Here is a 17,251-nt window from a genome sequence, read left to right on the forward strand (position 1 = left end):
ATGTCTGGGAGTAGGTGGCGATATGAGTATAGATGTAGATAAAGTCGCTTGTGTTTGTACAGCACATATTGTGGTGATGTGGCAGTCCATACTAAAAGTCCATATTTATAGCAAGAAAAAAACAGTAAGACAGCTTAGCAGGGGACATCAATCACAGCAGTACACTTTTTTACAACTCAGTAGCAAGTGGAAACGTACAACTATACTGGTGTCCTTTTCTGCCACCAGAGAAAATAACAATAAATTATTTCAAAACACAGTCACTAAAATCAGCTAGAAATTCTGAGGGCTGCAATAGTATACTCAGTATTAAGCAAAATCAGGCAAAAATCTGTTAGCCCGGGTTGTTTTGGCTTTAGTAATAGAGTCAGATCCAGTTTATATTGGTCTCAGTCTGGAGTGTTTAGATCAGCATGTAGCAACAGTAGTGTATCTAGGCTGGTGCAAAGGAGACAGCTGCCTGGGATGCAAAACAGTAATGAACATGATCAGCAGATGAGGGCTAGTCTTCAGTGCAGTGCATTACTGGCATTTGCATACCAGTATTGTATTTATAGGTAGATCTGAAGCACTCAGTGCTCCATATGCTACATATATTGTAGCATTTGCTTGCTAAATCTAGCAAGCATTTGCAACAATGTAAAAAACTTAAGAGTTTCGGGTGGCACCAGCTCAAGGTATGGCACTGGGTGGCGGAATAGCTATCTACCCCCTCTATGGAGCAACTCGTAGCAAATGAGCCATGAATGCATTAATCAATGAACTTGCTCTATTAAATGATTCCATGGCAGTAGTGTGAATTGTAAGTCCTGCAAGTTCAAACACAAAACTGTACACTGATGTTATTCCTTATGAGTACTGAAACTCAATGTAACACCATTAAAGCATTTTTTTTCAATGGACCATCACCCCCAGCACCCCCCACTAGGGGGTGCTGTGTATCCACAACTCTGCTACGTTTATGTATCTCCAGGATCACTGTACAATGGAGGAAGACAAATACTCAGTAATACAACAAATTCAGATTTCCCGTCGGCAATTTTGAGCTCACAGTTACTGGACTCATGTGAGTCACACTGCCACTTTTACCCTAACTAAATAAGTACATATGTTCTCATAAAAATACTAAGGAAACCTTTCTTTTACCATCCAGCTAATGACTTACAAATGACTGGAACTGCTGAAAAGCAGATAATATTTTACCAGCTATGTTTATACTGGTCGTAGTATGGAGCATTTAGCTTAATGTGTAACAAAGTGGAGCAAACAAGTCATGAATGCATGAATCAGTGCACTAGTGTTAACTGCGAGTCCTGCAACTTCAAACACAAAACTGTGAATAAATGGTATTACTATGAAAACAAACTCAGTGTAACACCACTTAAGCATTATCAGAATGGGCCATCACTCCATGCAGTAGCATTCATGGCTTGTTTGCTATATGTTGCAAGGTGCTGAGCTGAATTCTCCAAACTGAGTCCATTTTGCAATTGTTCTACTCATGTATTAACCTTACCTCTAACCCTGCTGCTGCCTGTAACCCAAGTCTTGCACTATACCTTACCAAAATCTTTTCTTTAACATAACTACTTCACAAGACAGCAGCGTTATAGCTAGGTCTTACAGTACATGGTGCAGTTTCATGGTCTGCTCCTCACCACCAAAATCTAAGTTAAGGACTGGAAAAAAATGTTCCTGTCTTTGAGATGAGGACAGATTAAAATAAATAAATAAATAACTAAATAAATAAATATTTGTTAAACTGTAGCAGACTGCTTTCTACAAGTGTAACAATCAGCTTGCTACAGCTAAAAACTACACCCAGAGTGTTGATCTGCTTCAGACGTCAGTGCAAATGTAGCATGAGCATTCATTTGTAAACAGAGGTCCTACAGTATGCTGCACACTAAGGGCTGAGGCATTTCAGACATGACTATGTTTAGGAAATGAATGCTGGTACTACCAGTCACATCTCCTGACACCTTGCACCTAGAGCAGCTGCCCCCTTTAACCCACCTTAACTATACCTCTGCAAGAGAAGCACAGACACACAGGCACACACGCATCATCACACACACAGAATAGTAAAACTATTACTTTAACTAGCACTTAGTCTAACCCTAACCCAGAAACAGTCAGGTGCATGTGCATACACACACCCATATACCCTTACGACACCATTACCCAACAATTATTCTAACCCAAAGCCGCAATACTCACTAACCTGCAAACAAGCACAGCTGACACACCACAGCAGCAGTCAACAAGCTCATATTCAACATCTCTGGATGCTGACCAAAGCAACTTTTAGTTTCAAGGGACAGCACTATACTCTATTGACAAAACATGCATTTATTAGAGAATATTGTAAAGAAATGTATAAGTATATATATATATATATATATATATATATATATATATAATATATATATATGTATATATATATATATATATATATATATACACACACACACACACACACACACACACACACACACACACACACACACACACATATGTGTGTGTGAGTTTGTGCGTGTGTGTTTGTGTGTGTGTGTGTGTGTGTGTGTGTGTGTGTGTGTGTGTGTGTGTGTGTGTGTGTGTGTGTGTGCATATTTACAACAGACATAGGGACAAAATGATGCTGGAATGTACAATCATGGTGACTGTGTCACAAAGCTAACATGCTTTTTTTTACCATTCCACTGTGTCTAGAATTTGTAAAACAAGAAGGTCACTAGATGGATGTTTGGAAAGGATCCAAGCAGAGAACTTTGAATTGTGAAAAAGCAACAGATGGGCTGGGGTAAGTACAGGCTACAAGCTCTGGGCTTATGCAGCCTGTAGGGATTCTGGGACATGGTGGACATGGTCCCGACTCTCATACTTTAAAAGGTAAGTATATGGATAGGTCACTGGCACTTAGGTAAGGCATATGTTTGCTCTACTGGTGACAGAATTTAGCTAGTGGTCACAGTACTGGAGGGTCAACTAAGAAGTAAACTCAGACAGCCATGTCTTTTCATACTTAGTAGCCGTGGACTTTTCCTGTCTATGAGCACTCCTGGTAGAGAAGAGGAACTACCTATAGGAATTTAGTGGAACAAGACAGGGATGACTTATGCAGTACAGTGCATTTGCAATACACTCATATATGGAAATATGCAGAGCCAGCCTGCATTGTTTGCACTGTATGCTGGCATGAAGAGGTGTGGATGGAATAAAAAAAAATTCTTCTCCATATTTTAACAAGACACCATTAAGTTTCAGTCCTCTTTGAAGAGAGATAATGAATTGCTAATGGTGGGAGAGGGTGGGGGCAGTTTTAATCACTTACCACATATTTAATCACAGGTGAAGAGAGGCCAAAAACAGAAAGAAATAAGCTGATGGCTGTAACAAAGTGCTGACAAAGGAAAGAATGAGATGCATAGAAATCCATGAAAATATACCATCTGCTGGCAAGTCCAGACCTGAAAGGAAAGACAGCGTCAAAGGAGAAAGTGCTGAATTTGTAATGCATTTGCACTAGAAGTGTTTACTGGCTTATTAGAGGACATATTTAAATATAGGTTGGGTGGGATGAAATTAATGAAGAGGAAGGGGTACTGTAGTATATGGGTTATGGTGGTGACACTAACATGTTAAGCTGCCCTTCCTTTAGGATTGAATTATGCAATTTATCTTCCACTGACAGTTCATGTATCTATAAATCAGTAAAACACACTTGTCAGAGAAGAGGCTGAAACCCTAAACATGGGGCCACCCATCACAAACTTGTAGCTACTGTATACCAGATAAGGTAGGCCAGGAGACAATACTGGTTCTGTATTGCAATTTCAACACCTGTAAATATAAATTCTAAAATAACATACACGAAAGGTTGTGATTGAAAAGGAGAACAGTGAATGTCAAAAACATGTTGTTCTACTTTTAAATTATTTATTTTTTGCAGGGGGAAAGACCCCTGCAACTTCCACACCCTTGCTTCTTATATTATATACTGTGCCTCAGAGAAATGGGGAATATCCCAAGATATGATGATCTCTGACTTAGTGCAGAAATCCTCTAGTTTTACACATTCTGTATTGCTGCTCTGCTCCAGGAGCCACTCTTATGAGTTTCAGGTATTTAAATGGTTACCACCTGTATCTTAAGTCTGATTTTAAAATGGGTTTCATTAGTAAGAATCTCAAAATATGATAACTGGATATAAGAGCCATAAGCTCTATATTAAGGGCTAGAAAAAAGATTAAATACATAACCAGTTCAGCATATTTGTTTCTTATGATTTGTCTTGCCTATGGATTGTCTTGGTAACTCAGTCTACAGTATCCTGAATGGATCCCTATTTTTCTTAAAGAATGTCAATGGATCTGCTAACTAAAATCTTATGCAATGTAGTCCATCGTGTGTTTAAAGAGACCTGCACCAGTTGTGTATTCATTACACATTATGTTTGTGAATTTATCTTTAGAAATGAGCAATGATGTCTGTCAGTTCACACCTTTAGAATTTGATGCTGTTGTCACCTTAATCTATTCAGCAGACTTTACAGAGGTGCTGAAATATAATGCAGAGATACTCCTTGCTTTAAAGACACAATTCAACAAAATGTGCAAAATGGACCAATAGCAAATTACCTCAAATACAATGATAAAGGCCAAGCGTGCTGCCAGAACATGCCAGAACTGTAATGTGTAGACATACGGCTCCTTTGCCTCAGGATGGGCTCGATAATCTCGGTATCTGAAAGGGAATAAATGCATTTATTTTAATCAAAGTCAGTCAGCCATCTTGTTTATAGATTTGCTTTACTCACAACTGTAACATAAGCAACAAGCTTTGAGAATACGGTGCATGCCTGTCTGTGAAAATTACGTACAGCAATTCAACACTTTGTACAACTTTAGACATTTCTAAAAATCTTATTTTAAGTTTTTATTTCCACATCTTAGTTTGCATGTTTTTAAAAACTATTACTTTCTTAAGTAAAACTTCATTTACTGTGATTGTGAAATGTTATGCTTTTTGGGCAATTGTTATATTTGATTGTATATTCTTTTTATGTGGAAAATAGGATTTGCCTAAAATGACCAAGTAAAAAACTTGAACATGAACCTGAAGATATAATCATTTTCTTTCTTTCTCTTGTGGTATAACAAATCTTTTTATTGGCTATACTGTTAAGAAAAAAAAAATGCAAAAAAAAAAAAATCACTCTTTCATAATAATGCAATATACCTGACCGAGCATCAAGACAGCCGCGGTGGTGCAGCAGTAGCATTGTTGCCTCCCAGCAAGAGGTTCTCCTGTTTGATTCTTGGCTTGGGTTGGGAGTGCCTTCTGTGGGGCATCTGCATGTCCTCCCCGTGGTCGAGTGGGCGTTCAAAAGACATGCGTTGAATGGGCATGCCTTTGTTGAAGGTTGGGCATCGGGCTGGCAACTTGACACCATAAAAAAACCAAAAAAAAAAAACCCAACTGCCAATCATTAGTGGACCGGAGTTCCGCTGTGGCAACCCATAACCAGGAAAAATCAAAAGACAAACAACAACTACCTGAAAGAGCATCAAATAGCAGTATTTTGCAGCCGTGGGTAAATTATTTCATCATACATTAATGAAAAGCTTCTCAAGAGGGTGCAAAAGAACATATAATGATGATAACTACAAATCTGCAGTATTAATATAACATTAGATAACTGCAGCATAGAATATATGGTTCATTACACTTTCTCATTACACTTTCTCAAATCCATAAACAGGGGAAGCACCATTCATTAAATCTAAACAGCTCAAAAGTGAATGTATTTAGGAAAAGGTATGCTAGTGCATGAGATACATTTCTATATTAACATGCACCAAGGAAGCTTATAGTAAAACTTTTCAGCTAAGGCTTAACTGCTGTATAGCTGATAATTTGTTAAGGCAGATGAGCTCTCTGCACTCTGATGTCATTGCTTGACCTTCAGCTTGCTCTGTCTTTCAGCAAAAGCAACATTTGCCATGGTTGACATCCTGTGTTGCCCATTACTCCAGGGTATTCTGACCATAGAGTTAAAATAAGTGTGGTGTTGAGGGATAATGCCTCTGACGTCAAGGTATGGGGGCTTGCCCTCTTGCAAATACATATTTCATTACATACATACAATACCCTGTCCAATTTTATTTATAAGCATGACTTTGATCTTCTGAGTTTTTCTGCAAATGCTTTTCCAAATGTTGCTTTCCATATAAATATGTGTTCAGTCTGCTGTAATTATAGTAGAGTAGATTAAAGGATGCATAACACACACACACACAGGAGAAGGACATGATGACTGAAGTGCTCGTTATAATGCAGTACCAAAAGCCTGACAAATGAGAAAGCAGGGCTATCTACTTCCAGCTCTCCAGGACTGGTCTGTTACCTCACCATTAAGGAGTACCTTACATGCTGTATAGCCATGTGACACTCTATATATTTATGTTTCATCCCAATCCACAATTTACCTTCTCCACACATTTTATTTATGAAATTATTACATTAAAGCACCTCCTAGTTGTTGTCCAAATTGCAATTGTTTTTACATGGGAAAAACTATAACAACATTAAATGACAGAATCAAAGAACATCTGCTTGCTATTAAAAGAAAAGATAAGACTAATTCCTTGGCTAGACATGCATTGACCTGTACAGATTTTAAAAGTTTCAATTTTTAGTAATAGAGAAGTTAGATAGAAATAGGTTTGTCGAAGGTTTTAATAAATACCTGGAATATCTAGAGTTAAAATGGCAGGTATTCTTAAGGGCAGATAATGTAATAACTGTATTTCAGTCAAAAGTTTATTAAATTATAATATTTAACTACATTAGTAACATTTATGTTTTATATCTAGTTGTTTGATTGTGACTGCGGTGGTGGTGCTGCGGTAGCATTGTCGCCTCACAGTAAGACGTTGTCCTGTTTGATTCTCAGCTAGAGCATCTTCTGTGTGGAAACATGCATGAGCGGGTGTACCTTCGTTGAAGGTTGTGCACCAGGGCTGGCAACTCGACACGTAAAAATATACTGCCAATCATTAGCGTACCGGAGTTCCGCTGTGGCGACCCCTAACCGGGAAAAGCCAAAAGACACAACAACAACATCTGGTTGTTTGATTGCAATTATATTTCTAGCTTTTTTAATTTGGTATAGTCTTTCCTAATAAGGTACTATTTGTAATTTGTAGAGCAATTATGATGTCACAGTGTTTATATTTAAATAGTATTGGCAAGCTGAAGCTTTTATTCTGAAGAAGTTCTTAGATGTGGAAAGAATGAAAGTGCTTAATAAATATTTTTGTTTAAAGTATTTTTGTGGTAAGATTTCCTCTGTACTGTGAATCAGTGTTTTGGAACTCTAAACATTTATGTTTCATCCCAATCCACAATTTACCTTCTCCACACATTTTATTTATAAATTTATTACATTAAAGCACCTCCTAGCTATTGGCCATAGAATTTTCTCCCTTAAGCACCCAAGGCAGGAAGGACTACTTTTATAAGGTATGCATAAGGTATGTTTATGCCTGTAGTAAAATACAGCCCCCCACTCGAGACTGCAGGATGTTCCATCAATTACATAGGACTCTAATCTCTACTAAACAAAATCTATACATTTGTCAACAAATCAGCCTGATTCAAGAACCACTGCTTTTCCCTCACTAAGGCAAAACTTCTACCAAGCATACTAATAGTCAGATAATCTTCATGCTTACTGATATACAAAATCCTTAACCTTAACCGACTGGCCTGCACAAGATTCCCTCCATACAAATAAAACTTTTGTCCAATTCCTTTGATTATTAAATGCCAACCCTTTCATTCTCTTCATCTGTTGGGATCATTAACTTGGAATGTGGTCTCTTAATCATCAGCTCCCTACCAGTCTTCACTAACTAATATCTCACCCTTGAAACCCACTTTCATGACATCTGGATAAATACCAACTGAAGTGTGAACATTATCTCTCTAACTACACATAGTTCATTTTTTTTAACTGAGAGCAATGCAGCATTTTGCTTTGATTTGTCATTGTATTGTGGTTATACTTATACAATGTACTACTTCTGTTGAATAACTTGTATAAAAGCCAGTATTTTATTACTTTGATACAGTCAATCTTAATAAATATAATATAATTATCTTTATTTGATGTTTAATTTTAAGTAACTTTTAGTTTATTACTTTAAATTCGTTCCTCATTTTTAAACTAAAGCATTCCCACATCATTTCTCAAAGGTCCCTTTGATATTACATTACACACACACACACACACACACACACACACACACACACACACACACACACACACACACACACACACACTATCATCATCATCATCAACAACCCCGCTTAGTTTTCTCATTTTCGACATTTTGTCAGGGTTTCAAGTCAACTAGAGCAAGTTCTCTCTCTTCAGTGCCACTCTCCTACCTTCGTGTCCGTGATGCAAGTAAAACTTTTGATAGTGTTAGTGTGCCTTTTCTTTTTGCACAACTAAAAAATATGCTTTCAATATCAAGCATATGCAAGCTACTAAAGTCCTATATGATTCATAACCAATGTATTTATCTATTAAAGGTCAACTGTCAGAATCAGAGCTTTAACTGGCAAAAAGCAAGTGCGTCCTCATCACCCAACCTTCTTATTCCATCTCTAGAACTGTTATTTGCAAAAATACTAACCCCAAAATTGAAAGCATCATTTTATAACTCAATCAAAAACATTACCTCTTTTGTTTAAAAACATATTGCTACATTTTCAAACTCCAGGTACAGTTATTCTCAGATTATTAGAAATAATAAACCATTCTGGTAAAAATCTAATTACAGGCTTAACTTAGAAAATTTTACTTTATTCCCTTTAAAAACCCCAAATGTGATAACAAATATCTTCTTAGAATAATATTTTAATGTATCCCTGAATGAGATAAAACTGCTAAGGGTAAATAGTAAACTGGATGTCCATTCTTCTATTAAAGTAACCATGGATCTGTCATAGACACAGTAGAAACTGACACAGAAAACTAGAGCAAACTTAAATATGGTTTTCTAGTAAAGTCTTGAATAACGAAAATTAATATTTCCTAGAATTTTCTATTTCTGCAATAATTCAATCTTCATCAGATTTAAGTCAACGAGTAAAGCCATTTCAAAGTTTTTAATATCCCAAGGGTTAGCCTCAATAACTGTCCATATCCCAAAGTCAGTGGAGGGCTTGAGCAGCTGAGCAGCTGAAGTGCATACTTTTATTACTGTTTTTACAATGACTGTGTTATTCTTAATTTCTTCATTTTTTTTCACAAAGTAATATCCCATTTGTGGAACACAGCGACTTGGGCAGTGGTTTATAAAATAGAGATATCACACAGATCTATCCCCTTTTTAGATAAACAATTGAGTTGCTTCATCAAACATTTAAAAATTCTGACCCTAGATCTGAAAAACTTTATTAAGGAAGAGAAGCTGCTTGAAGTTTTGATACTACATCTTTGTGCATATTTTACGTAACCCTAACATAGTTATAATACTTCAGTAAGCATGCTAACCTTTGTTATGATCTGTAATGTTTACGTGTATTGCCTGGTAGAAAAGAGTGTATTAACCCTGAACTCAGTGTTCCGGGACCATTGGAAGCTCAACAAAAGTTAACTTTATAATTAAAGTAAAAATAGTTATTTCCAAGTGTTCAGAATTATTTAGCTATGATCTTAACAAACTGCTGTTTATTCCAAAAAGTTTACAACTGAATTTTCATTTGTTCTTACTATTCAGTGTTACACATTTCTTTTTATTGGTCTGTGCACTTGCATGAGTTCAATGCCTTGCCTGATGGTCTCTCTACCTGCAATAATGACTATAAACTCTTGTTGTTGTTGTTCAGCTGTTGTTATCAAATCTGACTCTTTGTGACCTCAAGGACTTTAACATACCAAGCCTGGCAGTCAGAAACTGCTTCTTTATGTTCTTTCAAATTCTTAATAATTACTTAATGTTGTCTATCCACCTTAGCCTCTTCCACCCCTTCCTCCTCTTTTGCCTTCACTCTTTCCCAGCAGCACGGTCTTCTCTAGTGAACCCTATGTGAGCAAATTATTTGACCTTTTGTTTTATTATCAGACCTTGTAGTGAACAGTTTGGATTTATTTCCTTCATTCTGACTGGTCTGACCTTCTTGCAGCCCAGGGACTACCCAGATGTTTTGTCCAGCGCCACAGCTCAAAAGTATCAATTTTGTGGGGTGTAGCCTTACTTGTAGTCCAACTCTCACAGCCATGTACTATTACTGGATAACCGTAACTTTGACCATACAGACCTTTGTTGCAGTGTGCTGATACTGTTTTTTAGCATCGCATCTAGAGCTGATATAACTTATCTTCTTAAAAGCAAGCATTTTTTAATTTTATGGCTGTAATCACCATCTGCAGATATGTTTGAGCCCAAGAAAATAAATTCTGTCACTGCCAACACTTCTCCTCCATCTATATGGAATGAATTGACAGTGCAAGAGGACATCATTTTATTATTATTATTAGTATTATTTATGTTTAACAATAAGCAACTTTTATACTTTCTGCTTTTACCGTACTGCTAATAAAAACAACTGCTTGCCTTCTTCTAAATTTATACACCAACAACATGTTGCACAATCACTACCTGACTCCCCCCAAATTAGGAGCAACGTTTAAGATGTCATTAAGATCCATATGCTGGCTTGTTTTGGCCAACTGTTATTAAGAATAATCAAAACTGGGCGATGTAAAATCGATTGTTGAGGTAAGTATGCAGTACGATGCATTTGATGACAACTATCTATTATACTTATTCTCAGTTTTAATTTTTTTTTGTTACCAAACACTGGCTTAAAAGAGAATACATTTCTCTGAAGCTGTGCTGTGATTTTATCAAAAAGCATTATTAACTTGGAAATATTTGCAAAAAATTTTAAGACAGAGAAATTTCCTAATATTTGTTAATGCCTTCACTGTTGTAGCTCATCTGATATTTTTCAAAGTTGTAGTTTCTTATAATAACATCCATGTAATATATTTATAGTCTATGGTCTGGTTTAGCTGCATTATGTTTATCATTTGTGCAAGTCTAACAGATCTTTTGCTGCTCCAAAGGTTGATTACATTTTGCTTCATTACAGGACAGTGTGTGACTACTGATATTTAGAGTTATTTCTCTGCTGGTAATCTTAATATCCGATATTCAATATATTTTATACACATAATGAAATGAAAGTTTCTTACTGCTGTTGGTATTTGACATTTATTGCAGTCATGTCAGAATGTTTTAATCCATGTTTATGAACAAAAAACAATAATATAATTATTTTATCTTATCAAAATAATAAAATAATTTTATATATATATATATATATATATATATATATATATATATATATATATAAATTTTTCACACTTCTTCCCCACCAGTATATGTTGATCATCAGCCCCCTCCTAGTCATTCTGATTATTCATTCCTTATCAATGGGGCAATGGTCAACTGGATGGGGCCATCACTTGTGGTTTGAGGTTTTTCTTTTTTTGTCCAAACATTACTCACGTTGACTTGCAGAGACGAAGGGGGGCATTCATTGCACAATTACGACCTTACTCCCCTCAAATTAGGAGCAATGTTTAAGCTGTCATTGCTTCAATGTATAACATGTGGGAAAGATTCATATGCTCACTTGTGCCACATTTTTACAATTGCAGTTCACTGGATGTCCCTCACTTTCATAACAGACATTGCTAGCATGCAGTCCTGTGTCCTTCCCTCAGGCATGAGAAGTGGTTTCCTCCTGTCTACACCACAGAAATCTCATAGGTTCATACGTAGGTACTAGGCTATCATCCCAAGGGCTTAAGTAAGCCTAGCCAACAAGGTTCCCTTGCTTATGCCACTCAAGAAAGTTATTTTCCTGTGCCCCTGTTGAGCAGAGCCACAGAAGTGATCCCCGGAGTGTATTTCCTATCTCCCATCCACTCATCAAGATTTTTCTTGAAGAGTGCTAATGAGGAACTTTGCTTGACATAGATGGGTAGCTTGTTCCAAAGTATGAGAAGTCTCTGGGACAGGAATCTATCTCTCCAGCATGTCCTGTTTATTGTGGTGACAAGGTTTAGGTCCCTAGAGTGTGTAGTTCAGAGGGATTGGAATTTCTTTAAGTGTAGCATGTCCAACAACTCTCGGTTTGACATAGCTTTATTTATTAGGCAGAGATCACCTCCAAGTAGGCGATATACTACAGAGTAAAGCTGGAGTTTTTTGAGACGGTCAGTGTAGGGCATCTGTTTGAGGCCAGTAATCTTCTTTGTGAGGTACTTCTGTGGCCTTTCCAGCTGCTGCAGATGTCTTGTGAGGTACATTCCAAAAGGGGTGTTGTACTCTATAATGCATTTAATGAGTGTCGAGTAGAGGGGAACAATGGCCTCTTTTTTCCTGGATTAGAACCCTTTTGTGATGAGATGTGCCACATAGAAGGATTTCCTGACTACTGTGGCGATGTGATTATCAAAGGAGAGACTACTGTCCACATGGGTCCCAAGGTCTCTTATCACACATTTGGCATTAAGTAGAATGCTGCCTATGTGGTAGTTCATGGGTACAGAGTTTTTACCAAAGGGGACACTGCACTTTTTGGCATTGAGCTTGATACCATGGTTCTGACACCAGGCATCTGTCTCAGTGAGGCCCTTCTGTAGGATGTCCACATCATTTGGGGACTCGACTATGGTTCCTAGTTTGCAGTCAGCTGCAAACCTCATTAGCTAAAGGCATTTTGTGTTAGCCTGTACTTCAGAGAAGTAGATACCAAACAGGAGAAGTCCCAGGACTGAACCCTGTGGTACTCCACTTGTCACTGGTTTGAAGTCAGATTTGGAGTCTGCAACTTTTACAGTGTGGGTTCTGTCAGTGAGCCAGTTGGCAACCCATCCTGTGACATATGGATTTATACCTAGTTTAGTGAGTTTAGCTATAATTCCAGAATGGGGGATGATGTCGAAGGCCTTGGTGAGGTCAATATAGGCTGTGTGAATCTCCTTACCCTTGTCTATGGCTTTGGTGACTGCCTCAAAGAAGTCGATCAGGTTCAGGAGGCTTGATCTGCCTTTCATAAACCCGAACTGAGTGGGGTCCAGAGTTTGGAGGTTACCACTGTCTTTGTTTATGAGTTCCACAATGATACGTTCCATGGCCTTGCAGACCAGGCTCATCAGGCTAATAGGGCAATAGTTCCCGGGATCAGTGGTGGCTTCCCCTTTGTGGAGTGGGATAACTGCTGCTGTGCACCATTCAGTGGGCAGAAAGCCTGACGTGAGGCTATGATTGAACATGGTGCTTAGGTGGGGAGCCAGTTCATTCTGCATATGTTCTCTGTGAGTGTCTGCAGCTCTCCACTCCCCCTGATATAAGCAAGTGGACTACACTGTTTCACTTCTCTTCCTCCCTGGTGGGCTTCTCCAGTGCCAGAGGTGTTATTTGACCCCAGTCACCTTGGTCCTTCCTTCTGTGCCACAGAAGTAGGCTATTATTAAAAATACTTTAGCACCATGTTTATAAAAAGTCTGTCATTATTACCACTTACTTGTAACTCCATTAGTTAGGTCACAAGCAATTCAGTTCACACTTACCAGCCTAAAGTTCAAGGTGCACAGTTTTCATTATCATTAATTGGAATAAGTTTACAGTGGCAATTCAGAAATCCACATGCAGTTATTCTGAGTGCTTGCATTAGAGCTGTCTTTACCTATCACAACCGAAATGCTAGTGCATGGACCACCACATAAGAATATTTACAAAAGTGTTTCTAGATTAAAAAGTTATGTAACCTTTTCTCATAGAACATTTGTCAATGCCATAAGTTGTAGGAAAGTTGCAAGTAGGAAATATTCATTAAAATTTAAGAAAAGCAAGTAACCAACACCTAACTCTAATCCTGATTCACTGTACTGTTTTATAAGACATACAATTTGCTTGTCATTTACATAATTAATGCAATATTTTGCTTACTATATTGTCAGAAATGTTGGTGTCAGTATTGCAATAGACATTTTTAATTACCTGCAGTATTTAGTTGCTGTCCCAGAATGATCACTTCTATTTGACAAAGGTTCAGAGCGATTTTCAAAATTTGACACGAGGAAGACTGATAAGCTAGAGTTGACATAGCCAACCATACATCTAAATTGGCAAAGGCGAGAGAAACAAACAACAAACAGAACATTTAAACTCACTACTACTGCTTTTTTCCTGTTTTGTAATGATTACATGTAAGTATTCAAGATGTACATTGCTGCTTTATTATCACTGGCTTGTTACAATTCTGTAGCATAAGTCATTAACTTAGTGCACATGACTAGACTCAGCATAATATGGAAAAATGCATCATTTATGTGAAGCAAATCTCTGTTTTCACTGTTTTTTTCCCGAATGAGTGTACTAAGATTCCAATCAAACATGATGACTCCATCTCCCAGCCATTAAAATACATGCAGATAGATTACATTTTTTTAGATGTAAAGTTAAGAAAATCATTTATTGAAAAAGTATGTCAGAAAGCATAAATGTACGTATTTAAGAAGACTTTATTTATTTATTTATTTATTTATTTTACATTTGATAACCGGGAAATTCCGACTGGACCAGGTCCATTTTCAGCGGAGGCCCGGGGAGAAAAGCTCCAACATCAAGTTATACAAATACAGTACATCCAGCATAATACACAAAAACAGGTTACATCATGTATACTGAGCATAGTAATATAACAAGAATTAATAAAAACACTCCAGGTAAAAGATATAGAACATGGGTAAAAAGACAATGTCAGTCATACTTTGGTAAGAAAAGAAAATATATCAAGTAGGATTCTACAGTTAAAAGTACCCTTTCAGATGACCAAGCCTACAGGGGATCAGAGCTCCAGCATGTGATCAGAGAGGAATTTGGGGAGTTAATAGTAGTATGGGTAGGGTTATGTGATACAAGGGCATAACCATGTACTAAGAAGGTGCGATTTGAGGAGTTTTTGAATATGGATGTGGAGGGGGCAGTGGACACAGATAGGGGAAGAGAGTTCCAATTTCTGGCAACGGTGTGGGAGTAGAGCGCTTTCCCTGCATTATTGTTAGCCTTGGTGATGGAGAGGAGAGATTTTTCACTGGATCTTAGGTATCGGTTTGTAGTATAGATAGTAAGTAGGTTGGATAATCAGGGGTTTTTTTCAGGATATTTGAGAATATTGTAGGCTGTGCCCAGCTGGTGATAGTTAAGTTGCTGTGGTAGCTCAAGCCATTTTAGTTCTTTTAGTGCAGCACAGTGATGGGTTCTATAGGTTGAGTTAGTAGCAAACTTGGCTATTTTATTGTAGCATGATTCTAGTTTGTCTAGGTCACATTGTCTGATTTGGGTAAAGATTGGTGCTGCGTATAATAGAGTTGAGAGGAGGTGGCTTTGTGCAAGAGTGACTCTTGCTTTTGAGAGAAAGGACTTATGCCTGTACAGGAAGCCTAGTTTTTTGTGTACTAGTTTTATGGTATGTGAGATATGAACATCAAAGTGGAGATTATTATCTATTTCAATGCCCAGAAGTTTGGTGTGGTTAGAAGGGAGATGGTGGTGCCGTCATTAGAGGTTATGGTAAAGGAGAGGGTTTTTTATCTATTAGGGGTAAATAGTAGCAGTTTTGTCTTTTGGGATTTAGAATTAGTTGGATCCCAGATATCCATTTTTCTACTGAGATAAAGGTATCTTGAGTGAGTGTACGTAGGGTGGTGGGAGATGAGGCGGAGCAGATCAGAGTTGAATCATCTGCATATTGTATGAGTGTAGCATGTTGTGTAGAGCATTTGAGGTTATTTGTGAAAATAGAGAACAACAGCGGGCCCAGTATAGAGCCTTGTGGGACACCTATGGTGGCTGGAAGTTGTGTAGACAGAGTTCCTTTCCACTGGACTGATTGTTGCCTGTCAGACAAGTAGCTTCTGAACCAGGCTATAGTAGAGGAGGTGAAGGATAATGATGTTAGTGAGTCTAGTAGAATGGAGTGGGAGACCATATCAAATGCTTTTGAGAGGTCTAGGAAAATGGCTGATACATATTTGTTATCATTCCTGTGAAGGTTTATATAATTAGTGAAAGATAAAAGGGCTGTGGTAGTGCTGTGATGTGGACGGAAACCGTGTTGTGTGGTAGATAGTAGATTGTGTGTGTTAAGAAATGTCATCACTTGCAAGTGGATGCATTTCTCAAGAATTTTGGATAAGGGGCAAAGGATGGCAATAGGTCGGTAGTTGGAGAATTCATAAGAATTACCTCCTTTATGGAGAGGAATGATGCGAGATACTTTCCAGAGTTTGGGTATGTAGGATTCTAGTATGGAGCGGTTGATAAGGATGGAGACAGGATATGATAAGGAGTCACTAGCCATTTTAGGTATGCAGCAGGTATGTTATCAGCTGCTAGTGTGGTTGGCTTTAGTTTTAGGAGGAGTTTTTGATAGTTGAGGTGGGCACTGGTGATAGGCTGAAAGAGGGGGTGGTGTGGAATAGGTTATGTTGTGACTGAGGTAGACTGTTTTTGGTTATTTGACTGGACAAGGCTAAGATGGATTTAGTAAAATGGTTATTAAATTGAGAAGCTGTGTCTAGGGTATTGTTAGTAGAGATGGGTGCTGGGGTTGTGGTTTTGCCTGGCTTTAGTAGGGAGTTAATGGCATGCCAGAATTTTTTTGGACTATTTGAATATTTCCTTTGGGTGCTAAGAAAATAGTTTTGTTTGTTTATTTTGGATTCAGCCTTGGCCTTGTTTCTAAGCTGTTGATAGTATTGTCTGGAGCTAGGGGTTTTGTCAGTTTTCCAGATTTTCCAGGCTTTATCTCTAGCTTTTAGTAAGGCTCTGGTGTCTCTATTTAGCCAGGGTGCGTAGGTGGCTTTAACTCTGATCTTTCTGCTGGGAGCTAGACTATTAAGGATGTTAGAGAAGGTTGTATTGAAGTAGTCTACTGCCTGGTCTAACCCGAGTGTCCGTAGTGGTTCCCAGTTGCAGTGGCTTAGGACAGTATTTAGGTATCGTGGGGTAAGGTTACGGTCATCCCGTACAAATTTGTAGACTACTGGTTTGGGGTGATTGGAGTGTTTCTGGAGTAGGAAGGTGGGGAGATGATCACTTAAGTCATCTGGGAGGCAGCCTACTGTATAGTTTTGTTTGGGATAGTT

At 37.9% G+C, this 17,251-nt stretch overlaps 1 protein-coding gene across 7 annotated transcripts in view; it reads right to left on the reverse strand.

The window, feature by feature from the left end:
• Positions 1–17,251, reverse strand: part of ANO4 (anoctamin 4) — a 1,520,875-nt gene that overhangs the window by 123,397 nt on the left and 1,380,227 nt on the right. For all 7 annotated transcript variants that reach the window (XM_044087781.1, XM_044087780.1, XM_044087779.1 and 4 more), the window contains 2 exons: positions 14,100–14,219; positions 4,644–4,749 (listed from right to left, as the gene is read on the reverse strand). In XM_044087781.1, coding sequence (XP_043943716.1) covers positions 4,644–4,749; positions 14,100–14,219 — 226 coding nt within the window. The remainder of the gene's footprint in view (positions 1–4,643; positions 4,750–14,099; positions 14,220–17,251) is intronic.

This window comes from Protopterus annectens, chromosome 11.part0, assembly GCF_019279795.1.
Source record: "Protopterus annectens isolate FY-2018-M chromosome 11.part0, PAN1.0, whole genome shotgun sequence".
NCBI lineage: Eukaryota > Metazoa > Chordata > Ceratodontiformes > Protopteridae > Protopterus > Protopterus annectens.